At 40.8% G+C, this 15,357-nt stretch overlaps 1 protein-coding gene across 2 annotated transcripts in view; it reads left to right on the forward strand.

The window, feature by feature from the left end:
* Positions 1–15,357, forward strand: part of SORL1 (sortilin related receptor 1) — a gene marked incomplete at its 3' end in the record, with an annotated part of 162,909 nt that overhangs the window by 62,127 nt on the left and 85,425 nt on the right. For both annotated transcript variants that reach the window (XM_082626509.1, XM_082626508.1), the window contains exon 12: positions 8,158–8,246. In XM_082626509.1, the coding sequence (XP_082482635.1) occupies positions 8,158–8,246 (89 nt within the window). The remainder of the gene's footprint in view (positions 1–8,157; positions 8,247–15,357) is intronic.

The following is a 15,357-nucleotide window of genomic DNA, read 5'->3' on the forward strand; positions in this document are numbered from 1 at the left end:
TTGCAAATATTTCCTCCCATTCTGAGGGTTGTCTTTTCTTCTTGTCTGTGGTTTCCTTTGCTGTGCAAAAGCTTTTAAGTCTCATTAGGTCCCATTTGTTTATTTTTGTTTTTATTCTCATTACTCTAGGAGGTGGGTCAAAAAAGATCTTGCTGCGATTTATGTCAAAGAGTGTTCTGCCTGTGTTTTCCTCTAAGAGTTTTATAGTCTCTGGCCTTACATTCAGGTCTTTAATCCATTTTGAGTTTATTTTTGTGTATGGTGTTAGGGAGTGTTCTAATTTCATTCTTTCACATGTAGCTGTCCAGTTTTCCCAGCACCACTTATTGACGAGGCTGTCTTTTCTCCATTGTATATTCTTGCCTCCTTTGTCATAGATTAGGTGACCATAGGTGCTGCATGGGTTTATCTCTGAGCTTTCTATCCTGTTCCATTGGTCTAAATGTTTGTTTTTGTGCCAGTACCATATTGTCTTGATTACTGTAGCTTTGTAGTATAGTCTGAAGTCAGGGAGCCTGATTCCTCCAGCTCCATTTTTCTTTCTCAAGATTGCTTTGGCTATTCGAGGTCTTTTGTGTTTCCATACAAATTGTGAAATTTTCTGTTCTAGTTCTGTGAAGAAAGCCATGGGTAATTTGATAGGGATTGCATTGAATCTGTAGATTACTTTGGGTAGTACAGTCATTTTCACAGTATTGATTCTTCCAATCCAAGAACATGGTATATCTCTCCATCTTTTTGTGTCGTCTTTGATTTCTTTCATCAGTATCTTATAGTTTTCTTTGTACAGGTCTTTTACCTCCTTAGGTAGGTTAATTCCTAGGTATTTTTTTCTTTTTGTTGCCACATAACACTTTAGAATCAGATTGTCAGTTTCTGTAAATCCTGTGGGGATTTTTTCTGGGATCACATTGGATTTATAGATCAGTTTGGGGAAAATTGACATCATAACACTACTGGGTCTTCTGACCCATGAATGTGGTGTGTTACGCCATTTGAAAGAATTATTTTAGCGATATTTTATAGTTTTCAATGTGGAGGTCTTGTATACCTTCTGTTTGTTTTTTGTTAGCTTTATTCCTAGATATTTTTTACTTTTTGGTATTACTGTAAATGGGACTTTCTTTAAAGTTCATTTTTCAGTTTTTGCTATAGTATATAAGAAGACAGTTGATATTTATATATTAACCTTATATTCTGCAACCTTGCTAAAATAATTCATTAGTGTTAGTAGTTGTTTTGTAGCTTCAGTAAGCAGTCGTATCATCTGCAAATAGGGACAGTTTTATTTCTTTCTTTCTGATCTTTACTTGTTTTATTTCTCCTTTGCTCTCTTCCTTCTCTTCCCTTCCCTAATATGTAGTAATACGGTAATATGTAACATGGTGTATTATGTTAAAGGAAAAACTCTTTTCCCTTACTCTCAGAATACTTCTGATACCAAATGTATGGGAGTTTTCCCATCACAGCAAGCAGTACTCCAACTCTCCAGACACCCACTGGATGTCCTACAATTCAGTCAGGACACATGCTAGCTGGAGTTGGCACAGACCCAGAGTCTAAGGGCTCAGTCTCACAAGACTGCCCCACCTGACCCCACTTCAGACGCCAGTTGCAAGTCTCAGGTTGTCACCTGTACTTCTGACTGACCAGCTATAAACTGGGGGTTCCCACGACTCACTCTCTGGGTTCAGTAATTTGCTAGAATGGCTGACAGAACTCAGGGAAATATTTATTTACATTTACCCGTTTATTATAAAGGATATTTCAAAGGATACAAATGCACAGCCAGATGAAGAGGTACATAGGACAGGGTCCAGAAGGGTCCCAACCATGGAGCTTCTGTCCCCACAGAGTTGGGGTGTGCTCTTCTTCCAGCATGTGGATGTGTTCACCAACTTGGAAGCTCTCTGAATCCTGCAGTTTAGGGATTTTTTTTTTTAACTAATCATTTGACTTTATGTATTTATTTTTTAAATTGAAGTATAGTTGATTTACAATGTGTTAGTTTCTGGTGTACAGCAAAGTGATTCAGTTTTTTATATATATGTATTCTTTTTCATATTCTTTTCCATTGTGATTTATTGCAGGATATTGAATATAGTTCCCTGTGCTATGCAGTAGGTCCTTGTTATTGATCTGTTTTAATGGAGGCTTCATCACATAGGCGTGATTAATTATTAACTCACTCTCCAGCCCCTCTGTCCTCCTGGGAAGATGGAGGTGGGGCTGAAAATGTCAAGCCTCTAATCCTGCTTAGTCTTTCTGTTGACCAGCCCCCGTAATGTCCAGGAGCCTACCATGAGTCTCCTCATTAGGACAAGAGACTCTCCTATCACCCAGGAAATTACACGGGCTGTAGGAGCTCTGTGTAAGACACACTCCTGTCACCCCCATCAGTCAGAAAATTACAAGGGTTTTAGGAGCTCTGTGTCAGGAACTGGGATCCAAGACCAACTATTAAAACAAAAGGTGCTCCTATTGCTCTTCATCACTTAGGAAATTACAAAGATTTTAGGACCTCTCACCAGGAGCCCAGAACAAAGACCAAAGTTTATATTTCTTCTTATATCACAGTATCACAAATGTAATATGGTGTAGTACATTAATTGGTTCTTGAATATTAAACTCTCCTGGAATTACTGGAATAATTCTTGAACCCTACTTAGTTACAATATATTATCCTTTTAATGTAAGGTTAGTATTTTTAAAAATCAATTAATTTATTTATTTTTGACTGTGTCAGGTCTTTGCTGCCGCACGCAGGTTTTCTCTAGTTGCAGCGAGCGGGGGCTACTCTTCGTTGTGGTGCCCGGGCTTCTCATTGCGGTGGCTTCTCTTGTTGTGGAGCATGGGCTCTAGGTGTGCGAGCTTCAGTAGTTGTGGCTCACAAGCTCAGTAGTTGTGGCTCGCGGGCTCTAGAGTGCAGGCTCAGTAGTTGTGGTGCACGGGCTCAGTTGCTCTGTGGCATGTGGGATCTTCCCAGATCAGGGCTCGAATCCGTGTCCCCTGCATTGGCAGGCGGATTCTTAACCACTGTGCCACCAGGGAAGCCCCTGTAAGGTTAGTTTTAATTTGCTAGTAGTTTTTAAAAGATTTTTGTGTTACTTATGAGAGATATTGCTCGGTAATTTTTTTTTTTTTTTTGGTAATGTTTTTGTCAGGTTTTGGTGTTAGGGTAAAACAAACTGAGCAGCAATTCTTCCTCTTTTATGTTCTGATAAAGTTTGTGTAAGAGTGGTGTTTTTTTTTTTCTTCAATCATCTACCTACCAGTGAAGCTATCTGGACCTGGAGTTTTCTTCTTGGGAATGTTTTTGTTTAGAAATTGTTTCTCAGGCAGATAGAGAACTATTCAGATTTTCTGCTACTTATGTCCATTTTGGTGAGTTGTATATTTTTAGACATTTGTCCTTTCATCTAAAGTTATTAAATTTGTTGGCTTAAAATTACTCAAGGTATTTTCTAATGTTTTAAAATGTCTGTAAGATTTGTGGTAATAACCTGTTTTCATTCCTGTTACTGATGATTTGTATTTTTTTCCTCTATTTTTCTTGATTAGTTTAGTTAGTGGTTTGTCAATATTATTGATCTTTTCAAAGAACCTGCTTTTGGCTTTAATTTTCTCTGTTGTCTGTTTTCTATTTTGTTGATTTCTCCTCTGTAGTATTACCTTTCCCTTATCCTTGTATACTTTGGATTTACTTTGCTTTTCTATTTGTAGCTCGTTAACGTATAACTTTAGGTTATTGATTTTTAGATCTTTTATTATGTAGGCATTTGCAGCTCTAATTTTCCCTGTAAATACTACTTTAGCTGTATGCCACAAATTTAGATGTGTTGTATTTTTGTTGTCATTCAGTTCAGAATATTTTTTAATGTCTCCCTTTAAGATTGAGATGTAATTCACATGCAATAAACTGTACCACTTTAAATTGTATGGTTCAGTAGTTTTAGGTATATTCACAAGTGATGTGATGTGCAGCCATCACCACTATCTAATTCGAGAACATTTTTATCACTTCATAATGTCCCTTTTGCTTTTTGTCTTTGTCTGATAAGTTATTTAGAAAAGGGTTGTTTAGTTTTCAGATATTTGATGTTTTCATAGATATCTTAATTTCCTTGTAGTCAGATAATACACTTTATATGATTTCAAGTCCTTTAAACTTAATGGGACTTGTGTTGTGATCCAACATGTAGTTTGTCTTGGTGAATATGTCCTGTCCGTAAACAAGGAATGTATATTCTGCAGTTGTTGGATGCAGTGTTCAACAGATGTTATTTATATGAAGGCGGTTGATACTTGTTCAGACCTTCTACATACTTCGGGGCTAGTTCTATAAATTGCTATATATTGCAGTTTGGCGGGGGCTAGTTCCATAAATTGCTATATATTGCAGTTCTGTAAATTGTTGGTGGTAAAATCTCCAGCTATGATTGTGGAATTGTCTTTTTTTCCTTTAAATCCTATCAATATTGCCTCATGTATTTTTACACTCTTTTATTATGTACATACACATTTATAATTATTTTTTCTGATTTATTGTCCCTTTTATCGTTATGGAATATTCCTCTTTATCTATGGTAATACCCTTTGTCTTGAAGTCTTTTCTATCTGATATTGAAAGTCACTTTAACCGTCTTATGTTTACTATTTGGATAATATATCTTTTACTATCTATTTACTTTCTACCCATCTGTGTCTTTACATTGAAGTGTTTCTTATAGGCAGCATATAGTGAGGGTCTTTTTAATTTATTCTGATAAGCTCTGCTTTTTAACTAAATGCTTAGGCCATTAACATTTAATATAATTATTGATATGGTTGGATTTAGGTTTAATATTTTATGTATTTGTTTATTTAAATTTCATTTTAAAAATTATTCTGTTCCTCCTTTATGGCCTCCTTTTGTATTATTTAGGTATTTTTAGTATTCTATTTTAATTTAAATATTATCTTTTTGATTATATTTCTTTGTAGTATTATTATTTTTTTAGTGGTTGCTCTAAGGATTACAGCATATATATTTAATCTTTCATAGTCTTTTTTGAATTAATACTGCATTTAACATAATATTACACTTAACATAAAATTTAGAAACCTTGCAACCAAATAAATCCCTTTTCTCTTCTCCCAACTTTTTTGTTTTCATTTTTTATCACATTGGCACATATTGAAAAACTCAGCAATGTCTTTGTTTTTGCTTTAATCATTGTATGGATTTTAAAGAACTTAAGAGGAAAAGCAGTCTTTTATATTCACCCAGATATTTACCATTTCCCTTGCTCTTCCTTCCTTCCTAAAGATCCCTGTTTCCCTCAGTAAATTTCACAGCAGCCTGACGATATGCCTTTAGCATTTGTTGTGGAGCAGATCTACTAGCTATGTGTTCTCTTGGTTTTCCTTTTCTTGATTTTCCTTCATTTGAGAATCTCGGTAATTCACTTTCATTCCTGGGGGATGTGCTTGTTTGATATTGTATGCTGGATTGATAGTAATTTTCTTTCCATAGAGGCATACCTCATTTTATTGTGCTTTGTAGATATTGTATTTTTTACAAATTGAAGATTTGTGGTAGCCCTGCATCGAGCATGTCCATCAGTGCCATTTTTCCAACAGCATTTGCTTGCTTTGTGTCTGTGTCACATTTTAGTGATTCTTGCAATATTTCAAACTTTTTCATTATTATTATTATATTTGTTATGGTGATATATGTTCATTGATCTCTGATGTTACTACTGTGACTTGCTGGAGGCTCAGATGATGCTTAGCTTTTTTTTTAATAGCAGTAAAGCACTTTTAATTAAGGTGTGTACATTGTTTTATTTAGACATAATGTTATTGCACACTTAATAGACTACAGGATGGTGTAAACATAACTTTCATAGGCACTGAGAAATCAAAAAATTCATATGATTCACTTCATTTTGGTATTTGCTTTATTGTGGTGGTCTGAAACACAGTATCTCCAGGGTGTGTCTATACTTTAAAGATGTGCTGTCTGCCGATGGGAAATCTATAATCATTTGTTACCATTTTCTTGTATGTATTGTGTCATTTTCCTTAAGACGCTTTGATATTTTTTCCTTATCTTTGGTTTTCAGCAGTTTTGTTCTGATGTCTCTAGGTGTGGTTTTCTTTGTGATGATTGTTTTTGGGGACACCGATCTCTTGAATCTATAAATTTATCTTTTTCACCAAATTTGGGAAATTTTCAGCCAGTATTTTTTCAAATATTTTTTCTGCTTCAGTCCCTTTCTCTTGTTCATCTTGGCCTCCAATTATACATAGACCTTTTGTTATTGTCCCACAGTTTCTTGGGGCTTTTTTCCTTTAAGTCTTTTATTCTGTATGTTCTTTAGAATAGATCATTTTTAAAAATATTTATTTATTTATTTATTTATTTTTGGCTGTGTCGGGTCTTAGTTGTGGCACGTGAGATCTTTTGTTGAGATGTGAGGGCTCTTCATTGTGGTGCGCAGGCTTCTCTCTAGTTGTGGCATGCAGGCTCCAGAGCACGTGGGCTCTGTAGTTGCAGCACACAGGCTCTCTAGTTGTGGCATGAGGGATCGTAGTTCCCCAACCAGGGATTGAACCCATGTCCCCTGCATTGGAAGGCAGATTCTTAACTACTGGACCATGAGGAAAGTTCCAGAATAGATCATTTCTACTGTTCTGTATTTATCTTTAAATTCACTAATTCCTTTGTCATTTCTATTCTGTCATTGAGCCCATCAGTGAATTTCCTATTTCAGATATTTTTTTTCCTGTTCTAGAATTCATTCCTTTAAAAAAAATAGTTTCTACTTCTCTGGGAAGAATTCTTTTCTTTTGCTCATTTCAGATGTGTTTTCCTTTACCTCATGGAACCCAAGTTATAAGAACTATTGTAAAGTCTTTGGTAATCTCAACGTTTGGATCATCTTGGAATTGGCACCCATTGATTGTCTTTTCTCTGGAGAATTGGAGACTTTTTACCGATCCGTTTGTATGTTGAGTAATTTTGGATTGCATCCCGGACATGAAATGAAATCTTCTGGAGGATGTTGCTGTTTTTGTTTTAGCATGTAATGAACCTGTTCAGAGTCGGACTGTAACTTCTGTCTTGCATTCTTTGGAGATCTCAGTTCAGATTGCTAAGTCTTTTCTGTGCTAGTATGGGTCTGTTCCACACACATACAGTTTAGGGGTTAGGCTGAAACATATGTGAGTCCATCCACAGAATTAGAGGGTTTACTTCCTCATGCTCTCCCCTCTGGGATTCCATCTACATTCTCTCCGTCATGCAGGGGCTTCTTTTCCTGACTCCTTAGGCAGAAAGTTTCCATTGAAGGTTTAGCTGCCTGGCTGGGACTAACGTATTCTAGGCTGGGGCATTCCCTCAGGGCACAGGTGTACCAGGAAGCCCCAATTGTTTGGGTAGTTTCTCCAGGTTTTAAATCCCCTTCATAAGCTGCCTTATTTTGTTTACTTTTCAGCAGCCTCGGGTAGCTGTCTTTTTGTATTGAATTTTTTTTTTTTTTTTTTGTGGTACGTGGTCTTCTCACTGTTGTGGCCTCTCCTGTCGTGGAGCACAGGCTCTGGACGCGCAGGCTCAGCGGCCTTGGCTCACGGGCCCAGCCGCTCTGCGGCATGTGGGATCTTCCCGGACTGGGGCATGAACCCGTGTCCCCTGCATCGGCAGGCGGACTCCCAACCACTGCGCCACCAGGGAAGCCCTGTATTGAATATTTTGTCCAAATTTTTTAGTTGTAATTAACAAGAAGGATGGGCTGTAGTGGGCTTATACTGTCACAGTCAAACCAGAACTCTAGTTGGTTAATTTTTAATAGCTGCTTGGTGAGGGTTAGAGATGTGGGTTTGACTCCTGCCTCTGCCGTTTACAGTCTGCCACTTTAATAGGAACCCCAGTTTCTTCATTTGGCAAAAAAATATTGGGATTTGAGAACTTGCTCTGCCCAGCCCCAGTGTTGTGTGGATCAGATGAGATAATGGCTGTGAAGTGCTCTGGAAATGGAAAAATTGTATTCAGGTGGTTGATATCCCTGCTGTGTGTGTGTGCCTGAGTGTGTGTGCACGTGTGTGTGTGGTGTGTACCATTTATGCCCGGCCATCTCCATGGCAGTGACATCAGCACTGGCTCTCTCTCTTCAGGCTCTTCCTGGACCTCACTACTACACATGGGGAGACCATGGTGGGATCATCATGGCCATCGCCCAAGGCATGGAAACCAATGAGCTGAAGTAAGTGTCTCTGGTGAAGCTTTTTAATATCACACTGTTCTCCCAGAAATTTAACTCTGTGATTATAAGTGGATTATCTCTGTAGCACTAGGTCATTGACAGCGCAATCTGTGCCTTGGGAAATTACTTAAATTTTTCTTGTTTATTAAGTGGGAATGATAATCTGCCCTTCCTATCTCAGAGAGGAACAAATGAAATAATTTTACTGATTTGAAAAAACACAGCTCTATATAAATATAAATTAATAATGACTAAAAAATTAACTAGAGGCTCTTCAACTTGTCTTTCTTTGCTTTGTGTGTGACACAGAGTTACTCGTAGAATGAGTAATAATAATAATAAATAATAATGATACATGAGTAGTCATTTCAGAATACATATTACTTGATAGCCAAGTGACTTTTACTGTGATACCTTTGGTTTTGGGGTTCTTGCAAATAGACCTGGAAAGGACATTGGGGGTTAATGGCTTCATCTTCTAGATGAGAAAACTGAGGCTCAGAAGGTAAAGTAACTCGCCCAAGATCCTCCCCTTTGTTAATAACAGACAAGACCAGCACTCGGGTCTTTAAATTACGTTCTGTACTCTTTGCAGTATATTCCTCTGAAAAGCAAAAATGTCAAGAGTTAGTAACCTCTGCTTTCTTGAGTCTGATTTTATCAGAACCAATTCTTTCATTACTTTAGTCTGAGTTAGGACAGAAGTTAATTTTGTTAACATTCGGTCGGGACAGACTATCTCTCACTTCTCCTTGTTTTTGGGCTGAACCTGTGAGACAGATTGCTAAAGGAGGGGGAGAGAGCTCCTATAATCATCTTGTTTAACGCAAGGGAGAAAGCTTTCTTTTCCTTGTTTCCTTTTAGAAACAGGGTCAGCAGCAAGAGAGAGAGGTGGGTGGTTTGAAACAAGAGCTCTTAGCTGGTTTCCCCTGTGGTTAATTGGACATGTGCCGAGTGACCTGGCCTCCAAGAAGCAGAGAGAAGCAAAGTCCCGGTGTTCTGCGCTCCACCTGGCTGGTCTCTGGTCTGTGCAGCTCTGGTCAGCGGCTGCTTTAGAGCCAGGAGTCAGAAGAAGTCCTGTTTGTACGCAACGGACTGTGTCCCCATTCAGATTGACGTGTGCTCAGACGAGGACAGTCACAGGGTACATGCTTCCCACATCCGTGTCATTTATTTATCCATTAATTTATTAATTCCCATCTCACACATTTCACGAGTACTGCTGGTACCTGGTGATGTGTGTCTAAAGAGACACAGGATGTTTTCCTTCACTCGCAAGGATTCCATCCTCTAGTGGTGAGATAACACAAGTACACAGTGCTCCTTGAGAAGTACGGTAGGGGACGTAGTTTGGCTCCGTAGGAATACGTTTCATTCTGTGTGTGGCAGTCAAACTGCAGAGACAGTTCCTGATTTTCCCCTGTTTCATGCTCCTCCAGATTACATTTGCATTCCAAGCTGGCTTCTCTGGAGTAGTTAATGTGATTCTGGTCCTCTTACACCATCTGTCGGTGCATATGTGCTCGGGGAACGCAGCGTCATTGCTAGCTGGCTGCAGGAAAACATGATCAGGAAAATAGACCTGCTGCCAGAAAATCACAGTGCCCTCGGCAGATGTTGAACGATGATGTTGGGGTGGTAGACTTTAAGGATATGGACCCTCTAGCATCCCTCTATTTGCACAGGTCATGTGGAGGTGTCTGTAGGTATGGTTCAAATAAAACATTTGCAAATATGAGAATATGTTCAGGCCTCCTGTTGACAGGTGCGTGTGTCCCAAATATCAGTCTGAGCTTGGCCAAAATCTGCGTAGTGTAGCCACCTGGCATTTGTATGTGGCTCAGAGTTGTTGCTTTTTTTTCTTGCTTCTCCTGCTGCTCTGCTTTTGACCTGTGTGCTATCAGCTTCATCAGAAGAGAAGCAGGAAATAGATATTGTAATTAGTTCAGATCCTTAAACCACATGAGTGAAGGCTGCTTCTGACTCACCTGGATTTCTATTGCTGGTCTAGGACTTCAGACACGTCTAAGTCTGGTCTCTCCAGCCATGGCCATGACTCCCTCCTTTGAGTCTCATACTATTTACTGGCGGCTGTCTCATTGATTTGGCATTCATCACATGCTGCCTCCTTTTGTTAGTTACCTTTTCATTATATGCCTGGTTTCCTCAACTCATTAACAAGGTCTTTGTAGACAAGGATTTCTATTCTATGCAGGCTAGCAGGCACTTAGTAAATATTTGATTGTTCAAGTAAATAGGTCACGCGCACTTAGTCTTCCAAGATTGCTTATCTTTTTCCTGGTTTATAAAACTGGAAAGGGTGGGGTAGCGTGGCAATCGCAGTCCCCGGGGGTGGGGGCACTTCCGTTATTCTCTGTTGTACATGACAGTCCCCGGAGCTCAAACGTGAGTAGGGGTCCCCGGATGTGTGCAATCTGGTGAGAATGTAACGGTCAAGAGTTCAGGTCCACGCTGGATGGAAATGGAACATATTTCTGTTAAGCATCATTTCAGGTCAATTACACAAACATTTGTTGAATATCCACAAGGAGCCAGATGTTGTTCTAGGAACCAAGGATGCAGAGGTGAATGAGGCATCCTTTGGGAGCCGTCCAGCCCCACTGTGGCTCTGAGATGTTTCTGAGCCAGCTGGAAGGAGCAGCCGGGGGAAGAGCTTTCCGACCCAAAGCGTATCCAACCTTAGGGAGGAAGCCATAACAACAGTAACCCTAGTGAGAGGTTTAGTGGGGACAGAGGGTGGAACATTGCTTAACGTAAGAGTTAAGTTTTGGGGTGGTTTTTTTTTTGGTTTTTTTTTTTTTAATTTATTTAGGCTGCATTGGGTCTTCATTGCTGCTTGCGGGCTTTCTCTAGTTGTGGCGAACAGGGGCTATTCTTTGTTGTAGGTTGCAGAGCACGGGCTCTACGCACATGGGCTTCAGTAGTTGTGGCACACGGGCTTTGTTGCTCCGCGGCATGTGGGATCTTCCCAGACCAGGGCTCGAACCCCTGTCCCCTGCATTGGCAGGTGGATTCTCAACCACTGCGCCACCAGGGAAGTCCCTGGTTGTTCTTTTAAATAATTCATGTCTTTGTCTCCCTTTTTAGCATACTTAACTAAGAGTTGATGATCACTTGTTTCAGCTTCTGCCTTGATTCTCCACTGAGGCTGTTTTCTTTGTCGTTGTTAATTGAAATTGAGAGTAAGAAGTGGAACGCTTTGTTTTGCTCCTGTTTTCCACATGTCTGAAATGAATCAACAAGAACCTCTTCTGGGAGTCACTTACCCCTTCGTTCAGCATGCTGTCACCGTGAACCTGCTCAGGGGTTGCAGGTCATTCTTGTGTAGAATCAGTGTTTTTCAGAGAAGGGGCTGTTGTGTTTTTGCACTCTGACCAAAAACGGACCCAAACCCAAGCTTGTTGGCTTGATAGTGAGGGATGAGATCAGTTTCCGTTTCTTCCTGGTGGTTTGCCTGTCAGCATAATGATATTGGTAGTTACTAATAATACCTTGGACTTTCTCCAAAGCATCTTTCCTCATAGGAGATTTCAGATTTCAGAGGGCTTCCCTCTGGGGAGTCCTGAAAAGCCACTGCAAAGACTACACCCAGCAGAGCAGCTGTCTTTTCTGGACCTGAGTTCTGGAAGCAGCTTCACAGTTCTGGAACGTGGGAGATGGCGGTTAACCTGTCCTTGTGGTTGCGGAAACTCCTCTCCTAGTAACTTCCCTGGATGGTTGCAGAGAGAGCCAGCCCCGCCCCCACTTCATTCTCACCCCCATGTGGTGTCTTTGGCCCTGTGAGTTATAGAGGAACAGGTATTCTTATCAACCTTTAACTGTTGAGAAACTGAGAGATGGGGTTAGAAAAAAAAAAAGAAAATACAGTGCAGTTCATTTAATTTCCTTTAACAAAAAAACATTAATTAATGCCCCTCTGTGTGCCGGGGGCAGAAAAGTGAGTAAGAGGTCTTATTCCTGATGAACGGCAGCCCTAGTAGAAGACGCTCGCAAAATCAGGTCATTTAAATGTAGTAGGTATGTTGCTGAACCAAACTTGGGTCCGCTTGCCCATCTACTGACACTGGGTAGTGGTGAAGGAAAGAGCAGCGTTTATTGTAAGGCATCAGTCAGGGAGTCCGGCACCACAGCTAGTGCCCAAAAGGCCCGAACTCCCTGATGGGTATTAGCAGAGCATTTGTTTTTTTTTTTTTTTTTTTTTTGCGGTACGCGGGCCTCTCACCTTTGTGGCCTCTCCCGTTGTGGAGCACAGGCTCCAGACGCACAGGCTCAGCAGCCATGGCTCACGGGCCCAGCCGCTCCACGGCATGTGGCATCTTCCTGGACCGGGGCACGAACCCGTGTCCCCAGCATCGGCAGGCGGACTCTCAACCACTGCGCCACCAGGGAAGCCAAGCAAAGCATTTTTAAAGGCCAGGTGAGGGAGGGGTGTCTCAGGGTATGTGATCAGCCCTGCACAGTTCTCTGATTGGTTGGTGATGAGGTAACAAGGTGGTGCAACAGGGGTTACCATTAGCTGTCCTTAGGCTCCAGTAGGCTACGTGCTCATGGTCATCAAGTAGTTAATGTCTTCCATTTGGTGGTGGTTTTTAGCATCTGTAAAACAACTCAGGAAATGTGCATCATATACTATTGTCTAGATATGTCAGAGAGGAGCTATAGCAGAGGACCTAGGGGAGGGGTCTGTCCCATAGGGTCCTGCTCCGTCACAGGTATAAGATACAGGTGAGCACAGGATGCAGGGCGGCCACAGAAGGAGGGCCAGTAATGCTATCTGGGAGACAGGAGAAGGCTTCTGGGAGGAGAGGAAACTTGAGCTGAGACTTCAAGGGTAAAAAGCAACGTTGGAATGGCACCCCAGGTTTAGAAAGAGCTTGAGCAGAGACCAGCATGAATCAGAGTGCAAGGTGCAGCTCTTGAGTATTGACAGAATGTAAATCTCAGGGGTGTGTGTGTGAGGAATGAGGCTTGCAGTAGCTGTGTGGTCAGGGGCCAGGTCCCCTGAGGACCTTACACGCCACACCAGAGACATTAGACTTTGCTTTTGAAATGATAGGGTCCCTCTGAGGGTGTAAAAATAGGGGAATGACATGGCTAGTGTAGAAAGATGGCTCTGGCAAGTTGAGGAGCATGAATTTAAAAGGACCAAGACTGGAGGTGAGAGATGCTGCTTAGGTGGGGACCAAGCATTTTGAGGACTAAGTGTTCAAGACTTGCTTTTTGACTAGACGGTGTCAGGGGGGATGGGGGGGTGACAGGGCAAGATGATCATATCACTCATAGAAAAGCAGAGGAAAAGGAATTGGCCTGCAGGGCCATAGGATGAGTGCAGATGTGGACAAGTTGAACTGAAGTGGCCGTGGTATGTCCACGGGGAGATCCCCAGCAGGGATCTGGATGTATTAAATCATCTGGTTCTGTCTTCCACTGCCTGTTGCAGGAATTTTCTCTCTGTCATCTGTGATGGATGATCACCCAAGTCTTTGCTTGAATAATTGTAGTGATGGGGACTTTGCCAAATCAAAAGGAGCTTCCATTTCACTTTGGACAATTTGTTGTTCATTTGTTCGTGCACTAAGTATTTACTCATCCATTCCTTTATGAATGCAAGTTCTCAGGTCAGAGAGAGCCCAAATTCTCCTCACCCCCGTTGCTATGCAGTGGGCTCAGCTTCCAGGAGATCCATCCAACAGATATTTTCTCTTCTGCCTGAAAGCCTTTCAGATGCATGAGGACCTCTCCCTGTCCTCTTGAGAGCATCTCCTATTCCACGGCAAACAGCCCCCGTCCCTTCCCTCCCGTGTTGTAGGATCCTGAATCTACACCCTCTAGCTTCTCCTTTGGACCCTCCTCTCAATGTCAGAGGATTAAGCTGTGGAGCCCAGATCTGTCCCCAGCAGCCTGAAACATGCGTCACATTGGCATTGATACAGCATCATCCTCGACACTCAATTTCTTTTAATAAAAACCCTAAGACAGTTTTTCTTTGCCCTATATCATTACCCTATTCTGAAATCAAGAGTTACCCTGAGAAAAGGAAACAGGATTCATTTATTGTGACTTGTGTGTGAAACAATTTGAGCTCCCAGCTCCGACTTCCTTCGTGTCTAAGTTCTCTCCAATCAACTGTTTCATACTCCATTCTTGAAACAACTTTTTCTTCTTAAGGGAAATAAAACTACTTTTTCTCATCTAGTCTTGAGATCTTTATCTGTTCTCGTGGTTCTTTTAGAGATTATTAAAAGGAGCTCTGCAATCATACCTTTAAATCTTTCAGTTCCCTAGAATGTGCTTTATTTTGCACTCATTTTTCTTTAACTTCCGTCTTTTTTTCTGCTTTGTCCAGTTTGAAGATCATTCTCTTTAATAAAGCCAAAACCAAAATAGAAATTGACTAACTAATGCTGCCTCCTTTTCTGTCTTTCCTATTTATACCATTAACCATCAGACGGATGAGCCTATTCCATTTCTAATTCTTTATAGAACTTGCTGGGTAACCAACCCACGCCTCACTGCCCACTAATCTCCCACTTATTTTGGGAATTTGAAGCATAATCCTTGACTTAATTTTGAGTTTGAGTTGTTTGGCCACTGTTTCTACAGATTACTAGCTGTAAGAATGACAGCTAGAATTAATTAGCAGATTGCTACTGCTCTTTAAGTTTTTGCCCATGGTTAGTATGAGTCTTTTCTCATCTTGAATATGTTTTTTTAAAAGCCTGAGCTCATCAAGGACCTTTCTCTCCAGCCACACATTTGTGTTTTAAATTGAGTATCTACCACTGCTTCACTTATTTAGTGTAGCTTTGGTTATATTATGTTATTATTATATTATAGTCCCATCTTCTTGAGAGCTTTGGCCATGAGAATATGTCTATACTTCTGTTTGAACGTTTTGAATTCTCCGTTCCTAAGGGCTGGGGCCCTACGTCCTCTTTCAGGACTGTTAGGCATATAAAGATGGCTTGGTTTGTTTTCTTGCAAGGTTCTTGTCACTTTCACTTCACCAGCACAAGTTCTCCTTTGGAGGTCAGAATTTGGTCCAGAACAGATGTTCCCTTAACTGTTGCAGTTGATAATGTGACTACCA

The sequence above is a fragment of the Mesoplodon mirus genome (genome assembly GCF_964341445.2).
Source record: "Mesoplodon mirus genome assembly, chromosome: 7".
In the NCBI taxonomy this organism is placed as follows: Eukaryota; Metazoa; Chordata; class Mammalia; order Artiodactyla; family Ziphiidae; genus Mesoplodon; species Mesoplodon mirus.